At 34.8% G+C, this 16889-nt stretch overlaps 1 protein-coding gene across 2 annotated transcripts; it reads right to left on the bottom strand.

Annotated features, from left to right (window-relative positions):
* Positions 1–1441: 1441 nt before the first annotated feature.
* Positions 1442–16521, bottom strand: LOC143234683 (phospholipase A and acyltransferase 4-like). 2 transcript variants are annotated; one of them, XM_076472241.1, is made up of 3 exons: positions 15887–16521; positions 9039–9418; positions 1442–4406 (listed from the first exon to the last, which is right to left on the bottom strand). In XM_076472241.1, exons 2-3 carry the CDS (start codon positions 9403–9405, stop codon positions 4198–4200), a joined length of 576 nt encoding a protein of 191 aa, XP_076328356.1. In that variant the 5' UTR covers positions 9406–9418; positions 15887–16521; the 3' UTR covers positions 1442–4197. The 2 variants fall into 2 exon arrangements, with proteins under 2 accessions (XP_076328356.1, XP_076328355.1); XM_076472240.1 differs by having other exon boundaries at positions 15891–16512.
* Between the last annotated feature and the right edge of the window lie 368 nt (positions 16522–16889).

The following is a 16889-nucleotide window of genomic DNA, read 5'->3' as shown; positions in this document are numbered from 1 at the left end:
AATGTGGATTCATGTCTTGGGCATTACAACATCACTTTGACCTTGAATTCTTGTAGAATGATGACCTTGGAGTAGACCCCTAATGCAACTGGCTAGTCCGGTAGGGTTAGAATGAATTGATCATTAATTTTAAACTTTCTCAGTGGACATTGTGTCTGATGCCAGTGTTTAGGCACAGTACCCACAAAACCCTAGCATAGCTGCACTGTTCGAGTTTAGCATATAGTAAGTGGAGTAAAGGGTACTGATTTTTTCTTTTTCATGGATAATCAAAAATTAATCTTGAAAGTTAAATACATATATATATATATATATATTTAATACGAAAGTGACAACACATAGAAAAATCTATTCCACAGTTACCTTTTTGGACATTGGTTTCCAATACCTTATTTTTTATATGAAATATTATTACAATAAATATCTTCCATTTTACTTTAGAAACAGTTAGAGGGTTTTCCTGACTCTCCTTAGTCAGTCGAAAAGTGGAGATATTAATCGGGTCCCTCTAAACAATCGTACCTCTTGAAGAATTCAAAGTATCATGGAGTAACTATAACAGGAATATCTCAGACTCGGAGATTCTTGTTGGTTTTTCCAGCCAAGGTATTTTGATTATCTGAAGAATCTCCACTAGAAAATATGGAATAATGCAGTTTACCAACATTATTGCTCTGATGTTTAAACTGACATGTCAAACTGCTGTGTTCAAGACAGGTTATCTCAACAGTAAGGTACAGCCCTAATCTTCTCTGATATTTACATTATCACATCAAACTGCTATTTTCAAGACAGGTTATCTCAACAGTAAGGTACAGTCCCAACCCTGTCTGATGTTTACATTATCACATCAAACTGCTGTTTTTAAAACAGGTTATCTCAACAGTAAGGTTCAGTCCCAACCATCTCTGATATTCATATGCTAGATATCCTGACACTCAAATATACCTTGTCATGTTTCTTGACCATGCATTAATTGTAATGTTTTCCAACACAAACAATTCTGTTCTTGTCTTAAATGGGTGAAGAGGGGAAAGGTGTCTGAGGACCAGGCACATCATTTCCTACCCCAAGACATGAAAGTTAATATCTCCTCTTCCAACTTGGACATATACTGCTACAGTTTGTTCCACTGCCACAGTGGTGAGTGCAGACAGATGTTTACTGCTACTGTATGTCCATCTCACCAAGACAATGTACTGTTTTTTGCTTCTCTTACCTTTTTCAGTTTGCAGCATATTTTAAATTTTGTCTCCTTAGTTTTAGTACTGGTGGGCATTATGTTATGGTCAATCCAATGTCTGTTGGTTAAAGAGAAGCCCAACAGTTGGCAATGGGTGGTGATAACTAAATGCTTTCCTTCTAGTCTTATGCTGCTAAATTAGGAATGGCTTGCACATACGGCCTTTGTGTAGCTTTGTACAAAATTCAGAAACAGACATACCAAAGAAAGAATTCAGTTTATTCGTACTGATGCACAATACATCTTTACAGTACACTGAAAATATCACAGTATCATAAGAGTATAATTAATGGTAAGTGTAACTATTATTTTAATTGAAGAAGTGTAACAAGTAAAGAACCAATTTTGATAACATTTAGCTAAATCAACAAGAACAATTTTCAATCAGAAACAAAGTTGAAAGTGGAACACTGATAATTATTTATCATAGAGAACTGAGTTTCCATTGCAGTTATTCTACACTCTTTACTAACACTATTTATTTATTTCAGCCATATTATTTATATACCCTCACAGAAATATGTTTATAGAAAAGGTATATTTTGATATATAACTTAGTTTGTTAATATGTAAATTCATCTCACTGTTTTCAAACATAAAAAATAATTAGTTTCTAACAAAAACATTGAAGTTTTAGTTCACCTTCACAGTTCTATTGTAATTATTAGTTATACACTCTCCAAATAAATAAAAAATTTAACACTAACCATTGTCTTTCATCACTTAAGCCTTGCACTACGAAATATTACGAGACACAAAGCTGTCAAAATTATGAAGACAACAACCACCAGCCTGACTGTGATATATCAATTGACTATTCATAAGCCCCAACCATGAGTTTAAAAAAAAAGGCAGCATGTTTCCAATTAAGAAGAACAAGTTGAAAACATTGGAAAGTTGGAAGGGGATAACTACAGTTAGATAGAGATAAATGACAAAACGTTAAGTAGGCAATTGACATAAGGCACACAGTTATGAGTTTGTCACAAAAACACAAGGTAGAAAACATTGCTAGAATTCAAATGTATAGTTATGAGTTTGTCACAAAAACACAAGATAGAAAACATTACTAGAATTCAAATGTATAGTTATGAGTTTGTCACAAAAACACAGGGTAGAAAACATTACTAGAATTCAAATGTATAGTTATGAGTTTGTCACAAAAACACAAGGTAGAAAACATTACTAGAATTCAAATGTATAGTTATGAGTTTGTCACAAAAACACAAGGCAGAAAACATTACGAGAATTCAAATGTATAGTTATGAGTTTGTCACAAAAACACAGGGTAGAAAACATTACTAGAATTCAAATGTATAGTTATAAGTTTGTCACAAAAACACAGGGTAGAAAACATTACTAGGATTCAAATGTATAGTTATGAGTTTGTCTCAAAAACACAAGGTAGAAAACATAACTAGAATTCAAATGTATAGTTATGAGTTTGTCACAAAAACACAAGGTAGAAAACATTACTAGAATTCAAATGTATAGTTATGAGTTTGTCACAAAACCACAAGGTAGAAAACATTACTAGAATTCAAATGTATAGTTATGAGTTTGTCACAAAAAACACAAGGTAGAAAACATTACTAGAATTCAAATGTATAGTTATGAGTTTGTCACAAAACATAAGTTAGAAACATTACTAGAATTCAAGTGTATAGTAATGAGTTTGTCACAAAAACACAAGGTAGAAAACATAACTAGAATTCAAATGTATAGTTATGAGTTTGTCACAAAAACACAGGGTAGAAAACATTACTAGAATTCAAATGCATAGTTATGAGTTTGTCACAAAAACACAAGGTAGAAAACATTACTAGAATTCAAATGCATAGTTATGAGTTTGTCATAAAAACACAAGGTAGAAAACATAACTAGAATTCAAATGTATAGTTATGAGTTTGTCACAAAAACACAAGGTAGAAACATTACTAGAATTCAAATGTGTGGTCAACAATTCTGCCACATTTTAACTCTGTCAACCTTTTACCCAATGTAACACAGGAGATATCAGTGGGAGATGTTGACAACGCTAATGCTTGAACACAAGTGACAGTTTCGTTACGTGTTTACCGAATAATGCTTCGTTTCAGTATGGTCTTAAACTTTTGAACAGCTAGTATTTAGGCTAATTTCACAGTGTTCACATTTTCCCTATTAAATGCTAAAAAGTTTATTTTTATTTTCCCTTTTCTTATTTTTGCCTTTCGAAGCTCTACTCAAATAAGGGGTTGAGTCTAACAATGCAAAATGCATATTTTTTCTTTATGTTCATTGGCCTTAAGATTTTGGCCAGCAGTGTATATATATTGCATTAAAAAAAACTGAAGACTACTAGATGGAGGATATACAATGAAGTATTAGTAAAGAACCTAGCAGGACCAAAACCTTTCTATTCAAAAATGACTTTTCACTGCTCTTATTCATGATACTTTGATGATACTGTGGTAAGTTTCCAAAATAAGACACTCTTGTATGTTGAGTTTATTTAACCACATATTTGTGAAAATTCTCTTATTAAAAACCTTACGCACAACCTCATACAATTAAAATGTACCTTTAAATTGGATATTACCTGCAGTATTTATTCAGATACAAAAATTATATTTCTTCATTAAAAACAACTAATTCAGTTTAATAATATACACTTCCTTCTAGCAGGTTACATTGTTTCTGCAAAACACAAAACAGATCACATAAAAAAAAAAAAAAAAATAAAATAAAAGAAGTTAATTTGTTGAAACACACTGTTGGTAAACAATAAGTAAAATTTACTGATTAATAAACCTAAGCCTACATTGGTTCAACTTATCAGTTTCTGTATTAAAACAATAACAATACTAAAGTAGTCATCATAATAACTAAAGAGATCACGTAAATTTACTAATTAATAACTGTAATAATATAAGAGGGAATCAAAACCTAATTAAGGTAAAAAAGCTAGTCTCTCACTGGGATCTTCGATCAGTACGATCAGTGATAAAAGACAGTGCTTTTCCCAAAAGTACACCCACAACTACTAATACACCCACAGTCTTAACATTTTCCTTTACATTTTCAACTTGTATTGAAAATCCTATTCCATAGCGGCAGTACGTAGCAAAATGTTCACAGTTGTTGAAAATAACATTATAAATGTCCTTTTTCTGTTGGCTTTCTAGAAAGACATAATAAACAACGCATTAGCTACAACACAACTGAAAACACTACCTTCATAAATATATGCCATTCATAACATTATTCTTAATAATAACAAAGTACTGAAAAGTTCTGACACGCATGTATCATTCTGTTTTTAATTTTTTAGTTGTATTAAGATGACCAATATAGGACTAACAATTCTTGCTATGAAAACTCAAGAAACAATATTCTTATGTCTAAAAGTGTGGAAAGCATGTGTATACTTTAATAATGTGTAGTACTCTCTGCCTGAAAGTACATTTAGGACTGATACAGCCAGGTGGATATGGCACCTAGCTCACAGTCTTACGATTGTGGGTTTGTATATCTCTCCACCAAACATGTTTGCTATTTTGTCCATGGTGGGATTATAATGTGACAATCAATCCTACTATAGGTTGGTAAATGAGTAGCCCAACAGTTGGCTGTAGATGTTAATGACCAGTTGCCTTCCCAATTGTTTTTCACTGCTAAATTATGGGCAGTTAGCCCTTGTGTAACTTTGTATGAAATTCAAACTAAGGTTCATTTAGAACACAAGTATGATCAAATTATCCTCATGCATGACTCTTGGTCCAATTTTATGACAAAATGGGCTGTAACAGAAAAAAACTTTAATGAAAGCAAATATACAGATGAGGTTCACAAGATTTATAAAAATACAGATCTTGTAGTTTATATTAATAAAAAAAACAGTGCCACGTTCAAAATAGTCTTTAATATGTTCACTGGTGGGGAATGAATACTTCTGTACATCATGTATCACAAACATCATAATTTCTTATAGTAAAAGTTACCTTACTTTATAGGATATTAAAATACTTATTTTCTGTCACACATACTAACAAGATGTTGGATTTTAATAACCAATCATCTCACACACATCATGCTAGTATTGTTTAGTTCAAATGTGTTGGTAAACACAATCTAACATTAATCAATAACAACCTATCACAGCTAACAGTAACAATAACAGTTCACTATAGAGGTTCTGGTGAAGTTTAGTTTAAATGTGTTGATAAACACAATCTAACATTAATCAATAACAACCTATCACAGCTAACAGTAACAATAACAGTTCACTATAAATGTTCTGGTGATGTTTAGTTCAAATGTGTTGATAAACACAATCTAACAAACCTATCACAGCTAACAGTAACAATAACAGTTCACTATAAATGTTCTGGTGATGTTTAGTTCAAATGTGTTGATAAACACAATCTAACAAACCTATCACAGTTAACAGTAACAATAACAGATCACTATAGAGGTTCTGGTGATGTTTAGTTCAAATGTGTTGATAAACACAATCTAACATTAATCAATAACAACCTATCACAGTTAACAGTAACAATAACAGCTCACTATAGAGGTTCTGGTTCTAGTGATGTTTAGTTTAAATGTGTTGATAAACACAATCTAACATTAATCAATAACAACCTATCACAGCTAACAGTAACAATAACAGATCACTATAGAGGTTCTGGTTCTAGTGATGTTTAGTTTAAATGTGTTGATAAACACAATCTAACATTAATCAATAACAACCTATCACAGCTAACAGTAACAATAACAGTTCACTATAGAGATTCTGGTTCTAGTGATGTTTAGTTTAAATGTGTTGGTAAACACAATCTAACATTAATCAATAACAACCTATCACAGCTAACACTAACAATAACAGTTCACTATAGAGATTCTGGTTCTAGTGTTGTTTAGTTTAAATGTGTTGGTAAACACAATCTAACATTAATCAATAACAACCTATCACAGCTAACAGTAACAATAACAGTTCACTATAGAGGTTCTGCTTCTCGTGATGTTAAGTTTAAATGCATTGATGAATTGGTTGGTTGATTTAGTGTTTTATGGCACAAAGCAGCTCGGTGATCTGTACCAAACATCCAGTAAAAAGGTAAAAATAAAGTAAATGTAATAAAATGTATTAAAGGAAAACAAAACAGCATTGAAAAACATAAATAGCATGAAACCAATGTTGACATCCAGTCTACAATATTAAGAGAGAAACCAGAGTGAGAGAAGTTGTAAAAGACTGTCTGTAGCATAATGGTAATGATCATAACCCACCAGGAAAATTAACACGTAAGTTAATGTTTCGACCTTCTTCGGTCATCATCAGGTTCATAAAAAAAAAATATTTCTCTACAAGTGGGTTTTCTTGACATCACTGATTATTAGTTCACCATAGCTGTTCTCCTGACAGTTAGTTTAAATGTGTTCATTAACACAGTAACAATAACAGTTCACCATAGCTGTTCTCCTGACAGTTAGTTTAAATGTGTTCATTAACACAGTAACAATAACAGTTCACCATAGCTGTTCTCCTGACAGTTAGTTTAAATGTGTTCATTAACACAGTAACAATAACAGTTCACCATAGCTGTTCTAGTAATGTTTAGTTTAAATTTGTTGATTAATACACACTAACATTAATTAACCAATAACAACTTATCATAGCTAACAGTAACTAATAACAGTTCACCATAGAGGTTCTAGTGATGATTAGTTTAAATTTGTTGATTAATACACTCTGACATTAATTAACCAATAACAACTTATCATAGCTAACAGTAACTAATAACAGTTCACCATAGAGGTTCTAGTGATGATTAGTTTAAATGTGTTTAACATATATTAACAGTGACCAATAGCCATGCATTGTAGCAAAGAGTAACTAATAACTACATCTGTCAGCACCAACAAGAGTCCACCATAGAAAAAATGAAACAATTTAATCTTCACCACAGCTAGGAGTAACCAATACTAGTCAACAGTAGCTAATATTAACAACCAGTGACAGTCCATCAGAATTTATATCAAACAATAAAAGTACAGTAAAGCTCACAATAACTTTAACCACCAATAACAGTCCATTATAGTTAACAAAAAGCAGTTACAATCTATAAGAACTGAAATGTGAACAAACATTCATTAAAAAGTGTTAGTTTATTTAAATGTTTTCGTATTTAAAATATAATACAAATAAGATGAAAATAAGAAAAGGGAAAATAAAAATAAAAACTTTTTTTAGTGTTTACTAGAGAAAATATGAACACTATGAAATTAGCCTAAACAATAGCTGGTCAAAAGTTTAAGATTATACCAAAAAGAAGTCCTAAACAGGGTAGGAAATGCCCAGCGAGACTACTCAGTAGTGAGTTGCACAGATGTCATTGCAAATAACATCAAACATTTGCTTTGGCATGGTCGATATAAGCGTTTCCCGAAGGCTGGCTGGAATGTTATTCTAAGTGGTGAAGATGGCTGCACGAAGATCATGCACTGCTTGCAATTGACGTTCATTTCTGTAGACTTCCCTTGCCATCCACCTACAAACATTTTCATAAACGGGGTTCAGTTTGGGCAAACACACTGGATGGTCCAAAAAATCATGTTATTCGCCATGAAAAAGTCCTTTGTTCTGCAGGCATTGTGGGTGGATTGCAGCATTATCCTGCTGAAAGATCCAGTCATTTCCACACAAGTGAGGGCCTTCAGTCAATAAGGATGCTCTCTCCAACATGTCAATGTAGCCATATGCTGTTTGATGCCCATGTATAACCTGAAGCTCCATTGTTCCATGGAAAGAGAAAGCACCGCAGATCATGATGGAACCTCCTCCACTGTGTTGTGTAAAAAATTTCTTCGGTGGGATGTCCTTATCATGCCAGTAATGTTGGAAGTCATCTGGACCATCCAGATTAAATTTTTTCTCATCATAGAACAAAACCTTCTTCCACTTTTCTACATTCCATGTTTGGTTCTTCTCAGCAAAGTTTAACCGGGCTGTTTCATGGTGTGGAAGGTGGCATGGCCTTTGAAGACGTTTACGGTTTTTAAAGCCTTTCTCTCGTAGATGCCGTCTTATTGTTCTTGATCTGCATTCTGCTTCTGTAAGGGCCTTAATCTGGTTCGATGATCGACTGGTGTCTTGTCGAACAACCCGTCGAATCATCCTGCTCAATGCCGGCGAAATGTTCTTTGGCCGACCACTCGAAATTCTCATTCCGTATCCCTCAGGGTCTTTTAAGAAATTTGCAACAGCAGCTTTACTTCGCCCAATCTCACCAGCGATGGCACGTTGAGAGAGACCTTGCTTTTGCAGCTCGACAACTCTGCCACGTTCAAACTCTGTCAACTTTTTAGCCAATGTAACACAGGAGATGTCAGTGGAAGATGTTGACAATGCTAATGCTTTAACATAAATGACTAAATTTCATTAAGTGTTTACCAATTAATGCTTCGTTTTATTATGGTCTTCAACTCTTGACCAGCTAATATTCAGGCTAATTTCATAGTGTTCACATTTTCCCTATTAAATGCTAAAAAAGGTTTTATTTTTATTTTCCCTTTCCTTATTTTCATCTTTCAAAGTTCTATTCAAATAAGTGGTTGAGTCTAACAATGCAAAATGCATATTTTTTCCTTATGTTCATTGGCCTTACGATTTTGGCCAGCAGTGTATTTACTGAGTTATGAAAAGATTAGACCAGTTCTTACACATCCTCTCAAGATAATAATGACAAATATTTACATTTTTCATTCATACACATGCATGTATCAATAACCATCAGGAAACCTAATTAACCTTTCATTTTGGATTTTGCCCTTCCTAGAACAGTTTTGCAGTCTGATGGTTCGTGTTTGCTGTCCATACTGTTATTAATCCTGGCTTCACTGTCTGCCCACACAATCAATAGGTCTTCCAAAGTTATTTCACCATACCTGAAGGAACCTTTAGAAGCACTTTGGCTTTGAATAAACAACTGAATGTTATTACTGTCTTCAGGATATGCCCGATGATAAACCATTCTGTTTCCAGCGTACACTGCCCAATGTTTATAACATCCTCTTTCAAATTCAATCAAATCTCCACATTCCAGTTCATAAAGAAGTTCTCTGTGCTCATGTTTTCTGAACCATCTTGATGTATGTCCTTGGTCTGGTCTTTCCATTGTTACTTAGGTGCTGCACAAAAATAATTATAATAAATGGCATTCATCAGTAATGTGTGTGTGCTGCACAACACAAACAAATGGGTATTGTAAAACCTCTCTTAAACTGATATAGGTGTACCAAAAAAAAACTATGTAATTAACAGTTTATGACCAAAATACACCATTAAGATCCACTTGTAAGATTTTTATCACCTTCTTTCAAATACAGGTAAAGTAGAACCACAAAACAGTGAAATATTCAACCTGAAATGTACATCCCAGTTCACTTTACGTATAGTACTAAGTATTACAACTCAAATAAAGAACCAAAGTGTAAGAACTACACAACCCAAGTAGAGGACCAAAGTGTCAGAATTACAGAACCTAAGAAGAGGACCAAAGTGTCAGAATTACAGAACCCAAGTTGAGGACCAAAGTGTCAGAATTACAGAACCCAAATTGAGGACCAAAGTGTCAGAATTACAGAACCTAAGTGGAGGTCCAAAGTGTCAGAATTACAGAACCCAAATTGAGGACCAAAGTATCAGAATTACAGAACCCAAGTTGAGGACCAAAGTGTCAGAATTACAGAACCCAAATTGAGGACCAAAGTGTCAGAATTACAGAACCCAAATTGAGGACCAAAGTGTCAGAATTACAGAAAATAAGTGGAGGTCCAAAGTGTCAGAATTACAGAACCCAAGTTGAGGACCAAAGTGTCAGAATTACAGAAAATAAGTGGAGGTCCAAAGTGTCAGAATTACAGAACCCAAGTTGAGGACCAAAGTGTCAGAATTACAGAAAATAAGTGGAGGTCCAAAGTGTCAGAATTACAGAACCCAAGCAGAGGACCAAGTGTCAGAATTACACAACCTAAGTGGAGGACCAAAGTGTCAGAATTACACAACCTAAGTGGAGGACCAAAGTGTCAGAATTACATAACCCAAGTGGAGGTAGGTAGGTAGGTATTTCATGTTTATTGGCACAAAGCTACTAGGCTATCTGTGCCAAACAAGATGTAGTATACTATAATGGTATATGGAAATGAAGACAAAAATATGTAAAATTATGACCTGCCAGGAAGACTGAGGCATTAAGTTCAAACTTGCTGTCAGTCACCTGAAGTTGGCCTTTCCAGTCCTGGGTTCAAGTCAAGTTAAAAATAAAATGTGTGAAAGAAATCATACTAAAACAGTGTATAGTCCAATAAAAACCTTAAATTAAGTTAAAAAGACCAATGGTTCTTAAAAATGCAAAAACATGAATGAGGTGGCCAGTATCACCTATGACATTGGCAAATGTCAAGGGCAAACCTACCTTACAAATATGTTTAAAATGGCATCCTCATTCTTGGTTATAATGATGGCACAATGATAAAATATGTACAATTGTGACCTGAGTGCCACACAGACCACACATTGGTGCATCAGTACCAGATAAAAGGAAGTGGCGAGTTAAAAACCTGTGACCAATGCATAGCCAAAACAACTTCCTCTCTTCAATCTTTACAGAAACATGATGGCCAAAGAGCTAAAGAAAAATCTCTAAAACTGTTTGTGTACATTTCTGCCCCAAACAGGATATTCATCCAGATCCAGAACTTTGTATTGATGATGCTCTACTTCCTGTCATCCCTGAGGCAAAGTTCTTAGGTCTTATATTTGATTGTAAATTAAACTTTATTTCTCATATCAAGAAACTTCGTGTCAAATGTATAAGAGTACGGAACATCCTCCATGTTCTCTCTTCCACCTCTTAGGAAGCAGATCGATACTCCATGCTTAAAATTTATCATGCCCTTATCCAATCCAAACTTGACTATGGGTCTATAGCTTATGGTTCTGCTAGAACCTCAGCACTGAAAATGCTGGATTCTATCCACTATCAGTGGCTTTGGTTTTGCACTGGGACCTATCATACTTCTCCAGTCCAAAGTTCGTATGTGGAGTCCCATGAACCCCTCTGTATATTTGAAAATATTTGATTTGAAAAAGCTTATTACTCTGTTGCTCACTCCAAGTCGACTGCCAACTGATGTAAAGTTGGATTTTGATAACTGGACCATAGTCCATGTATGGAACAGCTAGCCCATTCCCATGAATACCAACATGACCTGGTATCCAAAAAACTGGACAGAGACAGATGATAGAGAGAGATGGGCCAGTTTGTTTTGGATATTGATAAGAATAAGATGGTAACTAACATGGAATGATGTCAGGGCCAAGAGACAGCTGAGTGAATTAGCAGAGATCATACAATTTATATATTACATGGTTTCAATATTGTTCAGGGCAAGAGAAATGGCATACAATTTGGCAGTGAACACAGAAACTGTAGAAGGGGTTCTGTGTGCTACATCCAAACTGTAACAAACCATGGCAGAACCTACAGAGTCACCTGATTTTGAAACATCTGTATATATGAGAATGGATGAATTGTTTGAAAGATGTTCAGCAAATAAAGAGAAATACTTCCAACCAGGAGTACTGGCCTTCCTCAGATGACTCAAAGATAGGCCATAGTTGGGGATAGTAATTAGCCATGGTGGAAGAAGCCAAGCCATTGATACTGCTGTGCTATTCAAAGATATATCCAATTTTTCTGATTGTGTCTCAATACGAAGGCTAAAAGGAACAATGGCAGATTTTCTATTATAGAAAAATGTGGCCCACTGAAGATGGAAAACACAACCCCAAGTAGGATGTCGTGGTAAAGAGCAAAGTTTAGAAGCATACATAAGAGACAGATGCAAATGGCAAATATACAGAGGGGTTCATGGGACTCCACATACGAACTTTGGACTGGAGAAGTATGATAGGTCCCAGTGCAAAACCAAAGCCACTGATAGTGGATAGAATCCAGCATTTTCAGTGCTGAGGTTCTAGCAGAACCATAAGCTATAGACCCATAGTCAAGTTTGGATTGGATAAGGGCATGATAAATTTTAAGCATGGAGTATCGATCTGCTTCCTAAGAGGTGGAAGAGAGAACATGGAGGATGTTCCGTACTCTTATACATTTGACACGAAGTTTCTTGATATGAGAAATAAAGTTTAATTTACAATCAAATATAAGACCTAAGAACTTTGCCTCAGGGATGACAGGAAGTAGAGCATCATCAATACAAAGTTCTGGATCTGGATGAATATCCTGTTTGGGGCAGAAATGTACACAAACAGTTTTAGAGAGAGAAAGTTGAAAACCATTTGCTGTGGTCCATTTAAGTATATGATTGATTGCAGTTTGTAGCTGCTGCTCAGTAAACCTAACGTTGGATGACTGACATGAGATGTGAGAGTCATCAACAAAAAGACCATTTGCAACTGTACGGGGTAGCTGTTCACTGATGACATTAATCTTTATAATGAAAAGTGTGATACTCAAAACACAGTCCTGAGGGACTCCATGTTCCTGTGAGAAAGAATAAGAAAGTGTTGAGCCAACACGAACCTGTAATCAGCGGTTCATTAAAAATTGCTTAATAAAAAGTAGCAAATTGCCATGCAATTCGTATGAGTGAAGATCTCGCAAGATGCCATATCTCCATGTTGTATCATAAGCTTTTTCTGAAAAAAGAAAGAAACAAACAAGATGCTGCTTGGAGACCTTCAGCTTGCGACCACACTTTTTACTTTACTGGATGTGGGATGGTCACTCTAATGATCCTGCTCTGGATCGAGTAGACAGGTTGGAGTTTGTAGACATACGTTTCAGTGATTGAAGATGTGAACAACTGGTTTGTTTAATTTTTGGGATGTCAAGAGAGGAAGACCCCATAGAAACACCTGGGCTTGAGGCAGGTAAAGTTGGGCAATGACTGGAAGATGTGGTAGGGACAGAGATAGAAGTAGAAACTGATTTGCTAACCTTGTTAATTTTGGAGGGTACTAGATTAAGATGTGCTGTTAAGGATTCTGTAGGAGGCACAGAAGGATCTGTCTGGATTTCTGCAGCAGCATAAATCCGAGATGAAATTGGGAGTAGTAATTTCCGAGCCTCTGGATAAGTAATATTATGAACTATCTTAAGACATTGTACATTTTTCTCTTCTACCCATATAGGGAAAGAAGTAAAATAGGAAGAATGTGGACCGTTAATACAATGTGATTCCAGTTGGCATCCAAAAGCATCATGGTCTTCACCAGCACATGTCAAGGAATCATGGCAAGATGTTTTCGAGTGACCATATCGTTGACAATAAAAACATCTAACAGGGTTAGGAATACAAGGCCATACCTTACAATTCAGATATCCTGCATTGATTGTGGTAGGAGGATATGATATTGTAAATGTTAATATTAGAACATTTGTCAGCTCCATAATTCCATCTCTACAAGTAAAAATTCAGTGCACAGCTGTAACACCTTAGCTGGTGAAACCTGCAAGGATCTCTTACTCTAGAATGGTCTTTAAATCTCTCTCCACTATATCTCCTCTGGAAAAATTCAAAGTAGAATGAAGAGTAACCTCAATGGGTATATCCCCAATGGCCTTCAACTTCAAGAGGAGTTTGGAATGTTGTGATGAAGCTGTTTCCACTAAAATGTCCCCAGACCATAATTTTCTTTACCAATTTAGGTGAGCCTGCAAACCCTTCTGAATAAAAAATGGAGACATCTGTCGTGATGGTTTTTCAGTTAAAGAACGTATAATTAAAAATCAGATTCAAGTTGCGAGTTTGACTGTACAGAGTCATCAATGCACAGTCATTTGCCAGTAGTCGGATATTTCTCTATACTGTCATGCTTCTTTATTTGGTCTATTTGAGGGGTATCCATAATAATAATAAAAAAAAGTATATTTCAGTGCCCACTGACTCCACCCACCATAGAGTCCTATGAATGGACACATCACAGTGCCATATAAGGTCACTGCAGTGACATCAGGGTTTTGTGAGCACTATACCTGACCATCAGTAACAAACAATGTCCACTATACCTGTTGAGGACTTCCTACACTAGCACTCAGTTGATCCTAGCCCAAATGGACTAGCCAATTGATCTTGAAGGGACCACCCCAAGACAGCCTGTCTACAGGTATTCAAGACCAAAGATGTTTCTTGGAGTTCAACCCCTCAACCACCAGGATCCTCTCCTCCCCTTCACAGGTCACCATGCAAGGCAAACATGCAGATGGATGTTTAGATCCCAAAGGAGGTAAAGTGAAAGTACAGAACCTTCTCTGGGAGGTCTCCTCACCACGCACAGGAATCCATATCGACGAGCCCCAAGTGGAGGACCAAAGTGTCAGAATTACACAACCCAAGTGGAGGACCAACACACTTTACAACATCCTTCATAAACATGTCCACTGAATAGATAATATAACAAACACAATTTACAACATCCTTCCTAAACATGTCCAACGAATAGATAATAAAACACTTTACAACATCCTTCATAGACATGTCCACTGAATAGATAATATAACAAACACACTTTAACATCCTTCATAAACATGCCCAATGAATAGATAATAAAACTCACTTTACAACATCCTTCATAAACATGTCCAATGAACAGATAATAAAACTCACTTTACAACATCCTTCATAAACATGTCCAATGAACAGATAATAAAACTCACTTTACAACATCCTTCATAAACATGTCCAATGAACAGATAATAAAACTCACTTTACAACATCCTTCATAGACATGTCCAATGAATAGCTAATATAACACACTTTACAACACCCTTCACAAACATGCCCAATGAATAGTTAATAGAACACACTTTACCACAACATTCATAAACATGTCTAATGAGTCGGTAATAGAACGTATTTTATATCCATCATAATTGTATCCAATGAATAGAAACACACATCCCACCATTAGTCACCAATCAAATATTTGGAGAATTCAACCTCTCACCAGTAACTTTGGATATTAGGAAATTAAAAGAATAATTCTCAGCTTCATATCATAGTAGAGCATACAAATATTTTTAAGTATTATTAAATTTAAACAGCTTGTGTGGCTGAATAATTTACATGAATAATCAGTAGCATCACTAATGCATACTTTAAGTTCCTATATAAACATACGAATACTGGGTGAGTAAATGACATTTCAAAACACCTTACATATCTTAAACCAAGCTTCTATAATCCTTACCACGTTCAAAACATCAACTGAGAAAACTTCAATACTAAGTTTATTCCTACATATGTAAGTATATTTTGTTAAGTGCTAACTTTCTGTGAGCTTTGCTAAAAAAGTAAATTTCACAAACTCTTTAATAATAAGAATAATACAGTAACAGAAGTTAATTGATACTATGATAGTAATTTTCTTGGTACCTATAACATTACTGATGTGATTTAACTTTTAATACTTAGACACTTTACTGAACCTAAAACTAAAATAGAGTATCTAATTTATCATAAAATAAAATTGATTGTTTTAAATTATACAAGATCAAGATAGGAATTTCTGACTTCCATAAAATTTGGAGTTGGGTTTACAAATATTAATATTCTCAAAGGTGGGCTTACCTACCTTGAAACACCAAACAGTATAGTTCTTTGTTTTCGTAGAATCTTGTTGAAGTTTCCAGGTCTAAACATTTCTAACCAAAACCATAACAGAAACTGACCGGAAAACGTCGGTAGGTTGAGCAAATTTTACGAGGACAAAAATTATGGGTTGCCTAGCGGCTCAACTATTATGAAACGCTAAAATTAAAAACTGTTTCAACTTCCTTGTTAGAAGCAACACGATATCAAATTGCATAGCTTAAAAATAAAAATAACTAAAATATATGTTCAGTTAAAGAACTGTCACAAACTTGAGAGATGTTTTACCATCAGCGCGATTAACACGAACCATAGCCATCTTTTTGTGCCAAAAAAAGCGCTTAATAATTATGTAATATAAATTAATATAAGTGGTAAAAGCCACAAACATTTACTTTGCCAAAAACTATTAATTTATACTCACAAAATAAGGTTGTAGAGAAGGGGGAAAGTGAATATTTACGTAGTTAATGTACTTTAAAAACGAAAATAAACCAACAACAATATATAATCAAGCACAACGCCGCGAACTTTGATTGGTCAGCCAGCTAGAGTACCTTTCTTCCTCTGACCCTTTCAATAATATATAGTTAAATGTTCGACAAGAAATGGAATCAGTTTTTAGGTACCACAAATCAGTTAGAACAACAACAACAAAAGAGGCACTGGAGACCGTCTTTTCGGAAACTCTGAGAATGCTAAATTATTTTCATAACATCCGGAACATTCTTTCGAAGGCTGTAATAAACTAATTTAGATCTTCTAGTCCAACGGCATTTATATAGTTTCATTTTCTACAGTGTAATCAGCTCCCTCACTTGAAAGAAAGTCTTAGATATTTTAAAGGTACTCAGAAGATTTGAAAGACAATGAAGGATTAATGGTGCAGTACAACAAACCTTTTGTCTATATGGAGTTATGGAAGAATCACCATTAGTTAAGTAGAGATACTGGCCATGGCCGTCACTCGATCTTAAATACT

The sequence above is a fragment of the Tachypleus tridentatus genome, chromosome 12, assembly GCF_004210375.1.
Source record: "Tachypleus tridentatus isolate NWPU-2018 chromosome 12, ASM421037v1, whole genome shotgun sequence".
In the NCBI taxonomy this organism is placed as follows: domain Eukaryota; kingdom Metazoa; phylum Arthropoda; class Merostomata; order Xiphosura; family Limulidae; genus Tachypleus; species Tachypleus tridentatus.
Note: the sequence above shows the minus strand (reverse complement) of the source record. Positions and strands in the feature narration are given on the sequence as shown.

Excerpts from the sequence above, each read along its gene's own strand:
- LOC143234683 (XM_076472241.1), bottom strand. The coding sequence starts at position 9,405 with ATGGAAAGACCAGACCAAGGACATACATCAAGATGGTTCAGAAAACAT. Across the intron at positions 4,407-9,038 it reads GGCAAAATCCAAAATGAAAG|AAAGCCAACAGAAAAAGGAC; the intron begins GTTAATTAGGTT and ends ATGTCTTTCTAG.